At 49.5% G+C, this 17,900-nt stretch overlaps 1 protein-coding gene across 7 annotated transcripts in view; it reads left to right on the top strand.

Moving 5' to 3' along the window:
• The window catches only part of ATXN7L1 (ataxin 7 like 1), a 78,088-nt gene that overhangs the window by 14,859 nt on the left and 45,329 nt on the right, over positions 1 to 17,900 (top strand). For 5 of the 7 annotated variants that reach the window (XM_064141791.1, XM_064141801.1, XM_064141851.1 and 2 more), the window contains exon 3: positions 15,769 to 15,873. The exons of 1 other annotated variant lie outside the window; for it this stretch is intronic. In XM_064141791.1, the coding sequence (XP_063997861.1) occupies positions 15,769 to 15,873 (105 nt within the window). Of the gene's footprint in view, positions 1 to 5,963; positions 5,983 to 15,768; positions 15,874 to 17,900 lie in introns of those variants that run through there. One more of the 7 variants, XM_064141820.1, reaches the window with a different exon arrangement.

The raw sequence follows: 17,900 nt of genomic DNA, 5'->3' as shown, positions 1-17,900 counted from the left end.
AAAGATCCTTTTGGAGATGAGTGGAGAGAAGGCTGCTGGCAGTTTGTGGTCTCTGACAACCCCAAGCTTGAATCCATAATGTGCCTTTGAGAAAGTTCAAAGCCTTGAGGAGCAGCAGCATTTTGGAGAAGCACAGAGTGTTGCCTTTTCTCCAGGGCAAGAGAAGAGTGGCTACAGCAACAGGATGCTTTTATGCTCTGGTGGCTGGCTGTATCTGTCACACTGCAGGATGGGTATGAAAGTAGTTTGCTTGTTGGTTTCTAGCTCACTGCTTCCATTCTTTGCAGTGTATCATAAGCAGATGATGTGCCTGTGTAATCTGACACGCACTGATACTGACCTCTGGTTCCTGATTCCAGAGCCAGACCACAGGATTAAGGTATCATGGACCGGGCCCTGGCCGATGCCATATGTCACAGGGGACTGTATGCTCAGAACTTCTCCCAGGCACCCAGCAATAGAACAAGGGGACACAGTCTTAAGTTGTGCCAGGGGAGGTCTAGGCTGGATGTTAGGAGGAAGTTGTTGGCAGAGAGAGTGATTGGCATTGGAATGGGCTTCCCAAGGAGGTGGTGGAGTCACTGTCCCTGGAGGTGTTGAAGCAAAGCCTGGCTGGGGCACTTAGTGCCATGGTCTGGTTGACTGGCTAGGGCTGGGGGATAGGTTGGACTGGATGATCTTGGAGGCCTCTTCCAACCTGGTTGATTCTGTGTTTCTAACTTGGGATCAGTACTGCAGTAAGCACTTGTGTGGCTTCTCCTTGACTTCCCAGGCACAGGAGGCTTGTTGCTGTCTGGGTGGTACAGGCAGGCATGCTGTTTGAGAAAGCAGGGCAGGATGGATTTTGAGGTGTTACATGGAACGGCTGTCAGCTGGGATGCAGACTCAGCAGTTAAGAAGTTAATCTCAAATTTTCACATCTCTTTAAGTAGATCTAAACATCTGTGCAAGTCAGGAAGAGTAGAGTGCTGCAGGAAAGAGTTGTTTGCTCAAACAAGGAGGATTGAGCTGATCTGTCGACTTGGAAGGTTTTATCCCTTACCTTGCCTGCCTTTCCTAAGCAACTTTCTGCCTGTCCCTGTGTGTTATCCGTGTTAGTCATCCCCCAAAAATTATACACACTGTCTTGCAAATTCACTGGAGGCAAAAGAAAAAAGTCTTCATACTTTCTCTTCAGGGTTTTGTTACTTTGGGTTTGTGGTTTTGGCACTATCAAAGTTATGTGGTTGTAATTTCATAGAATCATAGAATCAGTCAGGGTTGGAAGTGACCTCAGAGATCATCTAGTTCCAACCCTCCTGCCATGGCCAGGGACACCTTACACTACATCAGGCTGTCTAGAGCCTCATCCAGCATGGCCTTAAACACCTCCAGGGATGAGGCTTCCACTGCCGCCCTGAGCAGCCTCTTCCAGGGTCTCACCACCCTTGTGCTGAAGAACTTCTTCCTAACATCCAGTCTGAATCTACCCATTTCTATCTTTGTTCCATTTTCTCCAGTCATATTTGTTCCATTCCTCAGCAGTCCACCTGACATCCTAAAAAGTCCCTCCCCAGCTTTTCTGTAGGCCCCCTTAAGACACTGAAAGGCTACAGTAAGGTCCAGGCATAGGGCTTCAACCACCTCCCAGGGCAACCCATTCCAGCCTCTCACCACTCTCATGCTCAACAACTTCCTCCTCACATCCAGCCTGAACCTACCCATCTCCATCTTTGCTCCATTCCCTCCAGTCCTGTCACTCCCTGAGAGCTTAAAAAGTCCCTCCCCAGCTTTTTTGTAGCCCCCTTCAGATCCTGGAAGGCCTAATTTGTATTCATGCTTTTATTTTTGGCTTTTTGGCATACTTGAAGAGCCTTGTGTCCTAGGTTAGGGTGGATCCCTCCCCTGGTAGAATAAACTCACCACAACAGAGACTTTTTGGAAAGTCAGGGGAAAATGAAATTGTATTTCTTATAGTTTAAATATAGCAGTATAAGGAGTAACAAACTACTGGAGAAATAGAATAACCTTAACAAGGATGGGGAATGGGTCAAGTGGTGGCAAAACAGCAGCAGCAGGGGAAGACAGCAGCAGGCACAGCTGAATTGGTAGAAGCAGCCAGGGGAAGGTCCAAGCTGTGCTTCCAGACAGAAAGTTCCTGTGCTCCAATGAAATGATATTAACTTATCCATTGTTGCCATTCTATGGCCTCTCCCTAGGATGTTCACCTCTCCCCTATGTCTGAGCTAGAAACCTAGCTCAAAGTGCCACACTTCGGTGCAAATACGCTAAGGAGATGAGTACAGGGCAATGGAAAAATTAAAGGATGAGCAGGAGCAGCTCTTGAGCTTATGGAAGCTGTGTGCGTAGTGCTTTTAATAGAGACTTTGTACATTCAGTGCTTGGTGAGCATTTTCTTAATAGCCATAAGCAATGTGGGTGAGGCACTTAGTGCCATGGTCTGGTTGACTGGCTAGGGCTGGGTGCTAGGTTGGACTGGATGATCTGGGAGATGTCTTCCAACTTGGTTGATTCTATGTTGCAAGGACAAAAATCAGTGTGTGAATGTTGAAAAGTTTCATGCAGGCAGCTCTTGGAAGGAGGCAGAAAATAGGTAGTTCATGTGGAATAAGGAGGCTTCAAAGCTCATAGTGCAGTGCACAGAACAGAGTTGTAGTGAAAGCAGTTTACTTGCAAAACAGCTTCAAACTCTCCCTGGTTTGTTAATATTGTCTTGGAGCTGCAAAGCAAAAGCAAGTGGAGTTGCCAAACTGCAAAACCAACATAAATCTTGAAAGAGAAATCTTAATCATCCTTAACTCTGTTCCTTACACGTGCCCTCTATTCACCAGATGCTTGAACATCACCTGTTTTATTAGGCTTTGGCCTCATCTGTGCTCTCAAATGGTGCCCCAGTTTTGATGCTAGGGGAAGGAAAATGAAGACAAGCTAACACATCATGTGCAGCAGCATTTGCCATTCTTTCATATTCCTTTTTCTGCATCAGTTCTGTTATGCCCATTTGTTTGTGTGTTACAGGATCAAAATCATAAGCAGCTTTGACCTGTTACAGGCTTTCAGCCTTACAGTGAGTCTGTTGTGCCCAGATTGCTCTGAAGTTTGAATTTCTTTCCAAAGAGCCCCTTGAATATGGGCTTTCTGTGGCAGACTTTTGACATGCCACGTGCAAATGGAGTGCCATGAGAACAATACACATAATAAATTGTTTTAAACAGATCATTTTAATACAGTGAGGCCATGAGAGAGACTTTCCCTGTGTTCAAAATTATGTATTAAAGCTGCTCTGAGTAATAACCAGGACAAGCTGTCTGTACCCCTAGGAAGAGTGTGAAATGTCTTTTGTGCCTACAGGTCACCTATCAGTGTGAGGAGAGGCAAAGGGAGCAAGAAGAAGCTGTCAGTAGTCACCTTGTTTATTCTCATGTTTTTAGATCACCTTTCAGTGAGAAAAGGCCCAGAGTATTCTGCCAGCTGTGTGTGGAAGTGAATCCATTCGTTGCTGACAGGGTGCAGGGGCATCTCTGAATGCAAATGTGGCTGGTGCTGAAAACCTGATCCTACCTGTGCTGAAGAGAAATGGAAGCCTGCCCTGTACTGATGGGCTGTGATCCAGTCCTCACTGAAATACTGATGCCTAATGGGAAGGAGAATTAGAAGCATCTGGAGGTGCTGGAGTGTGTCCAGAGAAGGGCCATAAGGATGATCAGGGGGCTGGAGCTGCTCTGCTATGACAACAGGCTGAGAGAGTTGGGGCTGTTCAGTCTGGAGAAGAGAAAGCTCTGAGGAGACCTTATGGTGGCCATTCAGTATCTGAAGGGGGCTACAAGAAAGCTGGAGAGTGACTTCTTAGGGTGTCAGGTCGTGGTAGGACTGGGTGGAATGGAACAAAACTAGAAGTGGGTAGGTTCAGACTGGATGTTAGGACTAAATTCTTCACTGTGAGGGTGATGAGACACTGGAACAGGTTGCCCAGGGAGGTAGTGCAAGCCTCATCCCTGGAAGTGATTAAGGCCAGGCTGGATGTCACTCTGAGCAACATGATCAGTGTGAGGTGTCCTTGCCCATGGCAGAGGGATTGTAACTGAATGATTCTTGGGGTCCCTCCCATCTCTGCCAATTCTGCTGTTCTGTGAAAAATACTTTGTTTCTAGGTTACAAGGAGAGTATGTGCAAGCAAAGCCTGGCTGAGGCACTCAGTGCCATGGTCTGGTTGACTGGCCAGGGCTGGGTGCTAGGTTGGACTGGATGATCTTGGAGGTCTCTTCCAACCTGCTTGATTCTATGATTCTACTTATAAAAAAAAGAAAGTTGCCTTTCTCTGTGAGAGGTGATGGCAGGCTTTGCTGCCTGCTGCTGTGCTTAGCAGCACCCTTTCCAAAGGGTGAAAAAACTGCAGTGTTTTCTCTTGTACAATACAGGCACTGAACCCATGCAGTGCATCATACACTGAGCTTATGCAGTGGGGTTTAAAAAAAGGTATTTTTGTTCTTTGGAACAAATGGAAGGAAGTGTGGCCATGGTCCCTTCTGAATGCGTTGGGTTAGGAAGAGCTTCTATGTAGAATATAAACAGGGATGGAAGAATGACCTGAGAGAGTAGTTTCATTGAGGAACATGTCCAGAGAAAGGCAGCAAGGCTGGGGAGGGGTCTGGAGCACAGCCCTATGAGGAGAGGCTGAGGGAGCTGGGGGTGTGCAGCCTGCAGCAGAGGAGGCTCAGGGCAGACCTCATTGTTGGCAGAGAGAGTGATTGGCATTGGAATGGGCTGCCCAGGAAGGTGGTGATGTTACTGTCCCTGGAGGTGTTGAAGCAAAGCCTGGCTGAGGCTCTTAGTGCCATGGTCTGGTTGATTGGATTGGGCTGGGTGCTAGGTTGGACTGGGTGAGCTTGGAGGTCTCTTCCAGCCTGGTTGATTCTATGATTCTATGTTATATAGGTGTTTGAACTCAGATTCACCTTTAGCAGTGAGCTGGACTCCATGTCTGAACTGAGTGTTCCTGTTGCCATCCACGTGCTACGTAGATCCTTCTCTCCAGAGTTTCCTAGATCTTGGATTAGGTCAGGATCTACATTAGACAGGGGCTCTGCAGGGTATGAACAACTGTGCTGAGATCAAGCAGAGCAGTGGTCTGCTTAACCTTCCCTATATCATTTAATCCATACCTGCACTCAGGTAAACTGCATTTGAGACTTGAAGCAGCTCAAATTGAGACTGGAGGCAAATACAGCAGCAAAAGATGATACTTGCCTTGATGTGTGACTCCACAAGGGTGGTTTCTAGTCTGGAGGCAGGAGTTTGAGACAAACTGAGGAGGGACAGGTTCATTTAAAAACTGGAGGAAGCAGTGAGGTAAAGTCACTCTACCTGCAGCAGTGTGATGGGCCATGTGTTAGGCAAACCTATCTCACTGCAGTCAGATAAAGGTCTGTGGTGGTTTGGGTGTACCCTGCCCCCCCACACTTTAGAAGTACCCAACTGGACTCAGCCATGAATTTAAAAATTCATGGAATCAAGCAGGTTGGAAGAGAGCTCCAAGCTCAGCCAGTCCAACCTAGCACCCAGCCCTGGCCAGTCAACCAAACCATGGCACCAAGTCTTCTCTTGAACACCTCCAGGGATGGTGACTCCACCACCTCCCTGGGCAGCCCATTCCAATGCCAATCACTCTCTCTGCCAACAACTTCCTCCTAACGTCCAGCAATACTGTAGGAAGCTTGAAGCTTCACTCTCCTATGAAGTGGTGTTCATGATGGTTGTTATCCAAGCTGGAAGTGAATAGTACCAAAGTTATTCTTTCTCCTTTGCCCTCTACAGAAGCAAGGTATGTGTTGGCAAAAGTGATGCTGTAAGTTGTCAGGCCACAGTCTTAAAGTCTGAAGGAATCTGAACTGTCATCTTACAAAAGTTGTGCTTGCTTCAGAGGAAACAAGCTGCAGAGCTTCAGAACTTCGTCTAGCACAGGACAGCAGCAAAGCATCTTGGGTATGTCTGTGGCTTTTTGTGTCTGTGTCCCTTCAGAGGTAGGGCATCTTGGACCACGTTTCCATGTCCTGACCATGGATCATGAAGAGGCTCTTCCTCGCTTCCCCACTTAACCAAAGTGTCAAGGTGTGCAGGAGACAAAGGGCAGTTGCCTGCGCCAGCAGAGTTCCTGTCCTGAATGGCAGTAATGGGAAGGAGTCTGTTAGGTCTTGCCTGGGGCAGTGTGGCTGGAGAGCTGCCTGGCAGAAAGCGATCTGTAGGTGGTAATGGGTAGCTCTTTATCAGCCAGCAGTGTGCCAAGTGGCCAAGAAGGCCAGTGGCATCCTGGCTTGGATTAAAAATGCTGTGGCCAGCAGGAGTAGGGAGGTGATTGTTCGCTTGGCCTTGGCTTTGGTGAGGCCACGCCTTGAGTGTTGTGCTCAATTTTGGGCACCACAATCCAAGAGAGATGTGGAGGTGCTGGAGAGGGTCCAGAGTAGGGCAGCGAAGCTGGGGAAGTGCCAGGGGAATAAATCTGATGAGGAGTGACTGAGGGAGCTGGGGATGGGTAGTGTGAAAGAGAGGAGGCTCAGGGCAGAGCTCATTGCTGTCTGCAGCTACCTGAAGGGAGGCTGTAGCCAGGTGGGGTTGGGCTCTTCTGCCAGGCACCCAGCAACAGAACAAGGGCACACAGCCTCAAGCTGTGCCAGGGCAGGTCTAGGCTAGATGTTAGGAGGAAGTTGTTGGCAGAGAGAGTGATTGGCACTGGAATGGGCTGCCCAGGGAGGTGGTGGAGTCACTGCCCCTGGGGGTGTTCAAGAAAAGCCTGGCTGAGGCACTTAGTGCCATGGTCTGGTTGACTGGCTAGGGCTGGGTGCTAGGTTGGCCTGGATGATCTTGGAGGTCTCTTCCAACTTGGTTGATTCTATGTTCAAGCCCATGGCTGACTTAGTGTATTCAGGATAATTTATGTTTGTTTTTTTCCTCAGAAGCTGAATTTTGTTGAACTTGATCCTTTGGAAAAATACTAAGAGCTCTTTTCCCTGGAATAGGAGTTGTGATGTGAAGTGGCTGTCATCTGTGCCATTGTAATCATCACGTAAACTTGTAGATGAGCTGAGCTGTTAACATCCATGAAAGTACACAGAATTACTGGAGACTCACTGTTAGCTGTCCTGTCCCTCAGGTTATTTTAGCAGGTTTCTAATTAATAAGTAGAAATTCTGATGCCTTAAGATTTTCCTTAAAAAGAGAAAATTCTGCCCTTGATTGTCATTACTTCTGAGTTGTAACTGTTTGGGCTGGCACCAGCCTGTTCCTTTTTGGCCTTCTGTTAGACTGCATAAGCATAAACACCCAAACAAAGTGATGGCCCCTCCTCCCCCCAGTGGTCCAGAAAGGAATGCAGCACTGGAGAAGATAAAAATGTTCTTTTCCCTTTGGTATCTTTATAATTTCCTAAGACAGTCACAGAGTCACAGAATGTTAGGGGTCAGAAGGGGCCTCCAGAGATGGAGTCCAACTGCACTTCCAAAGCAGGATCAGCCAGTGCAGGCTATGAAAGTCTCTTGAGAAAGGCTCCACAACCTCTCTGGGCAGCCTTCAGCCTCACCATAAGGAAGTGTCTCCTTGTATTGAGTTGGAACCTCCTGAGTTATAGCTTGTCCCCTTTGCTCCTTGCCCTATCACTGGGCACCACCAAAAAGAGCCTGGCACCTTCATCTGGACACCTGCCCCTCAGATACTTACAGCCATTGATCAGGTTCCCTCTCAGCCTTCTCTTCTCCAGACTAAAGAGCCACAGGCTCTCAGACTTTCTTCATAGCAGAGATGTTCCAATCCCCAGTCATCCTTGTGACTCTCTATTAGATGTTCTCCTGTGTGGTCATAGAATCATAGAATCAGCCAGGTTGGAAGAGAGCTCCAAGCTCATCCAGCCCTACCTAGCACCCAGCCCTGGCCAGTCAACCACACCATGGCACTAAGTGCCTCATCCAGGCTTTGCTTCAACACCTCCAGGGACAGAGACTCCACCACCTCCCTGGGCAGCCCATTCCAATGCCAATCACTCTCTCTGTGGAAATCTTCCTCCTAACATCCAGCCTAGACCTCCCCTGGCACAACTGCAGACTGTGTCCCCTTCTTCTGGTGCTGGGTGCCTGGCAGCAGAGCCCAACCCCACCTGGCTACAGCCTCCCTGCAGGCAGCTGCAGACAGCAATGAGCTCTGCCCTGAGCCTCCTCTTCTGCAGGCTGCACGCCCCCAGCTCCCTCAGCCTCTCCTCACAGGGCTCTGCTCCAGGCCCCTCCCCAGCCTTGCTGCCCTTCTCTGGACACCTTCCAGCACCTCAACATCTCTCTTGAATTGAGGAGCCCAGAACTGGACACAGCACTCCAGGGGTGGCCTGAGCAGTGCTGAGCACAGGGGCAGAAGAACCTCCCTTGTCCTGCTGCCCACACTGCTCCTGAGCCAGCCCAGGATGCTATTGGCTCTCTTGGCTACCTGGGCACACTGCTGGCTCATCTTCAGCTACTCTCTACCAGCACCCCCAGCTCCCTCTCTGCCTGGCTGCTCTCAGCTACTCTGTCTCCAGCCTGTAGTGCTGCTTGGGGTTGTTGTGGCCAAAGTGTAGAACCCTGCCCTTGGCCTTCTTCAATCTCATCCCATTGGCCCCTGCGCACCCCTCCACCCTGTCCAGGTCCCTCTGCAGGGCTCTCCTACCTTCCAACAGCTCCACAGCTGCTCCTAGCTTGGTGTCATCTGCAAACTTACTGATGCTGGACTCAGTCCCCTGGTCCAGATCATCAGTAAAGATGCTGAGCAGGACTGTGCCCAGCACTGATCCCTGGGGCACACCACTGGTGACTGGCTGCCACTGAATTTGAGAGTGTACTATTAGGAGTTACAGTGGAAATGATTCCTCCTGATATACAGACAAATACACTAAGAAATCAAGCAATTTCCCAGTAGATGACTAAAGACTGTAGGCTTTGACTCCTCCTTTGTCCTCTGTCCTGTCTGTTGGACTGTGCAGTAATTAGTAGCATCCTTCCTGGCACCTCTTGCTGTTACAGTACGTGGGAGTATGGTTTGTGGATGATGTTTTTGTTGAATAGGGTTGGTGAGAGCTTGTTGCAGAGGGCAAACTAATTGATGCAAGATTCTTACAGTCATGGAAACATTCTGTGGACAATATCTACATCTAATACAACCAGCAAAATACATAAACATTGATGGGACTGGAAGAGACTATCCCCATGGTCAGTGCTGCTTGTGGCCAATACCCTGCTTGCCCACTAAATGGGCCCAAGCTCTTTCTGCTCTGTTGCAGAAGGCAGCAGAGAATCACAAGCAGGCATTGAAGCATTTACTCACAGGTTATTATTCTTACCCTCTTGGGGGCTGGCCACAGTCCAGACAGTGCCCAAATGCTTTCAGGGGACTCTGTCTTGTTGGACGTTGAGGCTTGACTCTTCCTGGCTCCTGGGGACAGGACACAGACAGTCTCTGCCCTTGTCTGCTGGCTTCCTCTGGATGATCTGGGTCTGTGCCCAGGGACTCCAGGCAGCACCTTCAGGTGCAGAGGCAGATGTGGTGCAGTCTCAGCACGGTGTCAGCTGCCCACACAGGCTGATTGTGTGCAGGCATCCAGGGCCTGCTGCTGGTCACTGGTGGCAGTGGAGTTCAGCAGGCAGCAATAAGGCAGTGTGCAATGGCAGCAGGGCTGGGCACAGCAGAGAGCAGGCACAGAGCAGGGCAGCAAAGCAGGGAGGCAAAAGCAGGTTGTTCACCTGCCTATCTCCTTTTGTCAATGTGGGCTGAGATTAATGGCCCCTTGGGCACAGAATAGCCAACCAGAATAGCAGTTAGCCAAACCTTACCATGTCAGCAAAGCCACAGGCTCCCTCTTCCCTAATCTGGGAGAAGCAGAGGCCTTGCACTGGGCAGGCACAAGCCAAGTGTGTGCCTTACTGCACAGGGCCCTGGGCAGGCCACACTCGGTGGCTCCAGGTCCTTTTGTGTCTGTTTCTGTGCTTGCCTCTCTGGTGGAGCAGAAAAGCAGGCCTGGGCAAGGCAGGGCATGTGTGAGCCTATTTTGTGCCTATCAGGCCTACCACAACAGAGCTCTCCTACGTGGTCTCTGCTTGTGGATCTTGGTGACTTTTGATTGCTTTGTGATGCTAAATTGTACCTGAGAGAAGGCAGTGCAGTTGTGCTTCTTTACCTCCTCTCTCTCCTGTCTGGTAGAGCTCTGTTGCTGCCAAAGCTGCCTCTGTGCCAGGGAATTCAGAGTCTCAAGAGCTGCTCTGTGCAGTCTATCTGGGAAACTTCTCCTTCCAGTGACCCTACAGTTGGGTACCTCGTGGAGCATTAGGAGGCAGAGCAGGCTTGAGGAAAAGCTGAACACATGAAGAGTCTGTCTCTAAATAGAACTGGGTCCTTCTGAGGGGGCTGGTGGTGGTTTTTCTGGCTGCTGGAGAGCTAGCACAGCACTGGGTGAAAGAATCGCTGCTCTGCTGCACTCGGAGCCTCGGAACGGTGTCATGCTGGGAGGGAGAGTCCTTCTAGACAAAGCTGACAGACATCAGGCTGCATCATCATGAATCTTAAGTGGGCCACTTGTGTCAGTGAGCTGGGTGAGACTAATCTGGGAAGCTTGGGTGCTGGTGAGGGACCGGGTCCTGTCAGCAGATGCTGCTGGCCTTTGACACGTTTCTGCCGAGAGCCTGCAGCAGTTGCAGAGCACAGACCCATTTGCAGTAGCTTGCTTTAGCCTCGGTGCATTTTCCCTGTCTGTGTTCTTTGGATGGCCTCAGCTGCCCAACAAGAGTGGCTGGACTAGAAGGTGTCCAGAGAAGGGCAACGAAGCTGGTGAGGGGCCTGGAGCAGAGCCCTGTGAGGAGAGGCTGAGGGAGCTGGGGGTGTGCAGCCTGCAGCAGAGAAGGCTCAGGGCAGAGCTCATTGCTGCCTGCAGCTGCCTGCAGGGAGGCTGTAGCCAAGTGGGGTTGGGCTCTGCTGCCAGGCACCCAGCAACAGAACAAGGGGACACAGTCTGCAGTTGTGCCAGGGCAGGTCTAGGCTGGATGTTAGGAGGAAGTTGTTGGCAGAGAGAGTGATTGGCATTGGAATGGGCTGCCCAGGGAGGTGGTGGAGTCTCTGTCCCTGGAGGTGTTGAAGCAAAGCCTGGCTGAGGCACTTAGTGCCATGGTCTGTTTGACTGGACAGGGCTGGATGAGCTTGGAGGTCTCTTCCAACCTGACTGATTCTAGGATTCCATGACTACGAAGTTTGCTAGACCCATATACAAAGAAGTTATCATGATTTCTCCCTTATGCATAGGAAATGTTTGTATGTTGTGTGTTTTGCTTTGCCACTGTAGTGCTTTGGGCATTACCTTCCACACACACAAAACCAGGGATTCACCCAGATTACACTCAGCTGGCTGGAAGTTAAAATCATAGAATCAGTCAGGGTTGGAAAGGACCACAAGGATCAGCCAGTTCCAGCCCCCATGCCATGACCAGGGACACCCTACCCTAGATCAGGCTGCTAGGTTGGTCTGGATGATCTTGGAGGTCTCTTCCAACCTGGTTGATTCTGTGATCCTAAGGTGACATAAACCAGAGTTTCCCTCTACCAGGCATAGCATCTTTGTCTCAGGCTTGTTGAAATAATGTGTTTGCTTGATTTATCATAAAGAAGGAGTAAGCTTCACTCTAAAACTGGACAGGATACCTTGGGAGAGGAGGACATAGATTGGATAGTTTTGATGGCTGAGTTGCAGAGTATAAAGAAATACTTTCCTCAGTGTCTGGAGATGCTCCAGCAGCAGTACAGGCTGCAGCACATGAGGAGAAGGGACAAGCAATTTTGTGAGGTGACACAGGAACAATTAGGGATTTTCTTTTTCTCAGTGTTTTGTGCTCATTTCCTCATGTTTTCCTGCTAGAAAAATTAGAGGAGTACACTCTGGTCCTTGTCTCAGAAATATTTTCCTGATTCTGCCATCCTGATTATTAAATTGTTACTATTTTAATAATTACAATAATCTTGTTGGAAAGCTGGGCTGGAAAGCTGTGGAAGTGTAACCTTCTAACTCTCAGTGACTTCTCCAAAAAGGGGGATTTCAGCAAAGGCTGCAGAGAATCACAGAATCAGGGTTGGAAGGCACCACAAGGATCAGCCAGTTCCAACCCCCCTGCCATGCCCAGGGACACCCTACCCTAGAGCAGGCTGCACACAGCCTCAGCCAGCCTGGCCTGAAACACCTCCAGGGATGGGGCCTCAGCCACCTCCCTGGGCAACCCATTCCAGCCTCTCACCACTCATGACGAACAACTTCCTCCTCACTTCCACTCTGACTCTCCCCACCTCCAGCTTTGCTCCATTCCCCCCCAGTCCTGGCACTCCCTGACAGCCTCAAAAGTCCCTCCCCAGCGTTTTTGTAGCCCCCTTCAGATCCTGGAAGGCCACAGGAAGGCTACCTGGGAGCTTCCTCTTCTGCAGCCTGCACAGCCCCAACTCTTTCAGTCTGTCCTCACAGCACAGTATCACCAAGGTTGGAAGAGACCTCATAGATCGTCAAGTCCAACCCTTTACCACAGAGCTCAAGGCTAGACCATGGCACCAAGTGCCACGTCCTATCCTGCCTTGAAGCAGAGCTGCTGCAGCCCTCTGAGCATCCTTGTGGCCCTTCTCTGGACACACTCCAGCATCTCCACATCCCTCTTGCATTGGGGGCTCCAGAGCTGGATGCAGCACTGCAGGTGGGGTCTCAGCAGAGTGCAGTACAAGGGAGAGAATCACCTCCCTGGCCCTGCTGGCCACACTGCTGCTGCTGCAGCCCAGGCTCTGCTTGGCTTTGTGGGCTGCAAGTGCACACTGCTGGCTCCTGTTGAGCTTCTCCTCCAGCAGCACCCCCAAGTCCCTCTGTTCAGGGCTGCTCTCCAGCCACTCACTGCCCAGCCTGGATTTGTGCTTGGCATTGCCTCGACCCAGACACAGGACCTCACACTTGGTCTTCTTGAACCTCCTGAGGTTGGCTTGTGCCCACCTCTGCAGCCTGTCCAGGTGCCTCTGGATGGATCCCTGCCCTCCAGCCTGGCTGCTGCACCACACAGCTTGGTGTGGGCAGCAAACCTGCTGAGGCTGCACTCAGTGTCTCTGTCCATGGCACCCACAAAGATGCTGCACAAAACTGACTAAAGTTTCATTTGAAATTTTCATGGAGAAGAATATTTGCTGCAGTGGTGAGTACCACTTGGCTAGGAAAAGGCTTCTTTAAACTGCAATAAGACCTCTTTAATGAGTCTGTACAATGGTGTCCCAATTGTCACACTGCTGCTAAAACATGCTGAGAGTTACCTTATTCATTGCTTGTTCTATAGGCATGGTGAGGTCTCAGCCAAAATGAAGGGCCCCATTGTGGCCACAGTGTATGGACAAATAGTAAGAGAGTACTGGGAGGCTGCAGTCTGAAGAGGCAGGGCAGACAAGAGCATATTATCCTGATTTTAGAGATGGGATACTGAGGCACAGAGAGATCTCATCAGGGTCATGCAGGATTGTTGTTTGGTAGCCAGGAATGAAGCCATGGCTCCTTCAGTCCAGTTGTGCTGCTCTTCTGCAGGAGATGATGCAGCTTTGCAGCTGCCATGTGGGTGCCAGCTGTGTCTTCCTATGTCTTTGTGAAGAAGACATCAGCTGGGGAAGTCAAATCTGTTTCATGGGAGTCTGCACAGAGTAAAAAGGAGTGAGGGGTGTTGTCAGTCACGGAATTTCCCCCCTGGGGACTGTTTTACTGCATGGATAATGTGGTTTTGATAGTGAGCATTGACAAGAGAATCACAGAATGTCAGGAGCTGGGAGAGACCTTGAAAGCTCACCCAGTCCAACCCACCTGCCAGAGCAGGATCACCCAGAGCAGATCACACAGGAACACATCCAGGCAGGGTTTGAGTATCTCCAGAGAGGGAGACTCCACAACCTCACTGGACAGCCTGGTCCAAGGTTCTGTCACCCTCACAGGGAAAAAATTCCTCCTCATGTTTAAATGAAACTTCCTCTGCCTCAGCTCCCACCCAGTGCCCCTTGTGCTGTCACTGGCATCACCCAGCAGAGCCTGGCTGCAGCCCCCTGGCACTCACCTTTACATCTTTATTACCACTGCTGAGGTCACCTCTCAGTCTCCTCCTCTCCCAGCAGCACAGCCCCAGCTGCCTCAGGCTCTCCTTGTAACAGAGATGTTCCATTCCCTTCAGCAGCTTTGTGGCTCTGTGCTGGACTCTCTCAAACAGTTCTATGTCTTTCTTAAACTGGGAGGCCCAGAACTGGACGCAGTACTCCAGATGTGGCCTCCCCAGGGCAGGGAGGCAGAAGAACCTCTCTCAACCTACTAGCCACATTCCTTCTAATACCCTATAATGTCATTGTCCCTCCCGGTCACAAGAGCACATTGCTGGCTCATGCTCAACCTCCCATCCACCTGGACCCCCAGATCCTTTTCCCCTTCACTGCCTTCCAACAGGTCAATCCCCAACCTACACTGCTCCCTGGGGCTGTTCTTTCCCAGGTGCAAGTCTCTCCACTTGCCCTTGTTGAACTTCATTCCATTCCTCTCTGGCCGACTCTCAGCCTGCCCCAGTCTGGCTGAATGGCAGCACAACCACTGTGTCTCAGCCACTCCACCCAGTTTGGTGTCATCAGCAGCTGGCTGACGGTGCTCTCTGTGCCCTCAGCCAGGTCACTGGTGAACATACAGAACAGAACTGGTCCCAGTACTGACCCCTGTCAGACCCCACTAGCCACAGGGCTCCAATTAGATCTATTCCGTTGACCACAACCCTCTGGAAGCAGAATACCTGCAATCTTTTCAGTGTTTCATTACTAACTCTGCAAATGGTGGGCTTAGCAGAATGAAGTGAAATTAATTAGAAAGTATATTTCATTAATTAGATTGAAAAGATTTCTGCTTTTTTTCCCCTCTCCATTTTAAGTAGTCCTTGGTGTGACTACAGTCAACATTTCCTCTGACAAAACATACACAACCAAAAAAGAAGCAAACTGAAATGAAACCAGAGAAGGGAAACCTGTCAAAGATCAGAGAAGTTATTTTCCTATCAGGCTTTTATAGATCACTTAATACCTGATCACTTAAGGTCATTGAAGCTATGGTTTTACCAAATGAGTGCTTTACAACTGCAGCAGTGGGTGTAAGCTGCAGCACAGGAGGTTCTGCCTCCACACAAGGGGGAACTTCTTTCCTGTAAGGGTCCCAGAGCACTGGCACAGGCTGCCCAGAGAGGCTGTGGAGTCTCCTTCTGTGGAGCCTTTCCAGGCCTGTCTGGATGTGTTCCTCTGTGATCTGTGTTAGATAGGATTGTCCTGCTCTGGCAGGGGGGTTGGACTGGATGATCTCCTTGGCTCCCTTCCAACCCCTAGCATCCTGTGAGCCTGTGGTCTCTAGGCAGAGGTTTCCAAACACTTGTTCTTCTACTGTTTCAGCAGCTGGCCACTGTGGAAATGCTTATTCCACTTCTTGGCAGTGAGTGTTAAGAAAAAGGTGTCTCTGCCTGGTTTTTGACTCAGACTGAGGGCTGAGGCTGCAGCATTAGTGTAGGACTGTAAAACCCAGAAGAGGGGGAAAAAATCCTTATTGAGACAGTGAGAAACTCTTCTAGAGAAATGTACAAATTTGCTTTGTGTAAGTTAACAGTAGAGGTCCTAAGGTATTTTCTTTTTTGTTCTCTTAACATATATTTAAAGCCTAATTTCTAATTCTTGTATATATTTTTAACTTTCCCACAGATATGCACTTATTTGGCCATTATCCAGCTCATGATGATTTCTATCTTGTAGTGTGCAATATCTGCAATCAGGTAGTCAAGCCCCAGGTTTTCCAGTCACACTGCGGTAAGTCAATGTTTTCTTTCCTGAATTACAGTGCCAGGCTGGCATTTGGGTCTCATAAGAATCGTTGTCTAGCACGGTGGCAGAGGCCTTTCAGATCTGTTGTTGTGGTTATCTTGTCTTCTTTCCACAGACAATATCAGCAGTGCCTTCAGCAAGACATTTCTTGCACAGGAGATTGGTTGTTCTGTGGGCTGAGCTTTCCAAGGGGCACTTGTTACTCAAAATGAAGCTATTACAGCTGAATAAATCCTGTTAGTTAGATACTTGCTGAATAAATCCTGTTAGTTAGATGCTAGCTGGACTGAAAGTATTGCTGTCTTCTGTCAGATTGTCTTCTATCAGAGCTGCAAAGCGAGGGCTGTGAGAGTCATCTGCTTTGGCGAGAGGCTGAATGTCGCTGATTGTTTTCCGGCGGTGTTTGTGTGTAGCTGCCTATAGGGTTGATGTTTGTCACAGGGTCTAACTTCATGCCTGGTTGGCATGGCCAAGTCTCACTTCTTAAGGTTCTCTTGAAAGAAAAATGATGGAAGAACTTGCAGAAATGTGCAGATACCTGCACCAACACAACAGCAGCAGCAAGGTGACCATTCTTACGTTGGTTATTTCTGAGCAGAGCTACTTCAGTTAGAAATGTTGCTGTTGATTCACAAGCTGCTTTCAAATCTCCCTGACAAGTTTCCTGCCAAGGGCTGGTGTATTTATTCTTTAACCCAGTGTTACTTTGTCTAGCACTTTGTTTCTCTGGTGGTGTCTTTGGAAGGTTTGCAAAACGTGGCTGGAATGGTTGGCTTTGCAGGAGGCTTAATCAAAGTTGAGTTAATCAAGTTAATGTGAAGGTGATTGTATGATAATGAACAGCAGCAAGTGCTGAGGATGGAATAAATTAAACACATGAAGGGAAAATAACCAAAAACCAAACAACCACCCAGCAGGATTTTCCTGGCCTGCACAGGACAAAACAATTAAATCCTGTCATTGCTTTCAGTCTTCTTGAGAGCAAAGGAACTGAGGAAAGGGAAACTGCAAGTGAGATAAGCAGGTGGTAGGAAAAATATCTGCTTGAAAAGATGGATAACCAAAATATTACCTTCAGTTTCTGTGGATGGGCTGCTGGCAACAAAGCTGCAGCAACTCTGCACTCCTGCTGAAAGGCAGCTGCACAACTCACCACTGCCTTTGGGCTACAGTGAAGGGACTGAAAAACTGTAACTGCTGGAATGTGGTGCTGCTGTCAGTGCTCTGTGAGTAGTTAGCAGGGAACACCCTGATGGTGGTGCTGCTGTCAGTGCTCTGTGAGTAGTTAGCAGGGAACACCCTGATGGTGGTGCTGCTGTCAGTGCTCTGTGAGTAGTTAGCAGGGAACACCCTGATGGTGGTGCTGCTGTCAGTGCTCTGTGAGTAGTTAGCAGGGAACACCCTGATGGTGGTGCTGCTGTCAGTGCTCTGTGAGTAGTTAGCAGAGAACACACTGATGGTGGTGCTGCTGTCGGTGCTCTCTGAGTAGAGTGAGCAGGGAACACACTGGTGGTGGTGCTGCTGTCAGTGCTCTGTGTAGTAGTTAGCAGGGAACACACTGATGATGTTACAGGCTGTTAGATAAGTCTTAGACATAAAGAATTTATTGAGATCATAGAATCAGCCAGGTTGGAAGAGACCTCCAAGATCACCCAGCCCTACCCAGTCAACCAGACCATGTCATCAAGTGCCTCATCCAGGCTCTGCTTGAACACCTCTGGCTGGAGGGCCGAGCCCAGAGAGTGGTGGTGAATGGTGCCACATCCAGCTGGCAGCTGTCACTAGTGGTGTCCCTCAGGGATCAGTGCTGGGCCCCATCCTCTTTAACATCTTCATAGATGATCTGGATGAGGGCATGGAGTCAGTCATCAGCAAGTTTGCAGATGACACCAAACTGGGGTCAGATGTGGCTGGGTTGGAAGGCAGAAGGGCTCTGCAGCAGGACCTTGACCACCTGCACAGATGGGCAGAGTCCAAGGGGATGGCATTCAATAGCTCCAAGTGCAGGGTGC

The sequence above is a fragment of the Pogoniulus pusillus genome, chromosome 4, assembly GCF_015220805.1.
Source record: "Pogoniulus pusillus isolate bPogPus1 chromosome 4, bPogPus1.pri, whole genome shotgun sequence".
In the NCBI taxonomy this organism is placed as follows: domain Eukaryota; kingdom Metazoa; phylum Chordata; class Aves; order Piciformes; family Lybiidae; genus Pogoniulus; species Pogoniulus pusillus.
This window is presented reverse-complemented; position numbering and strand designations above follow the sequence as displayed.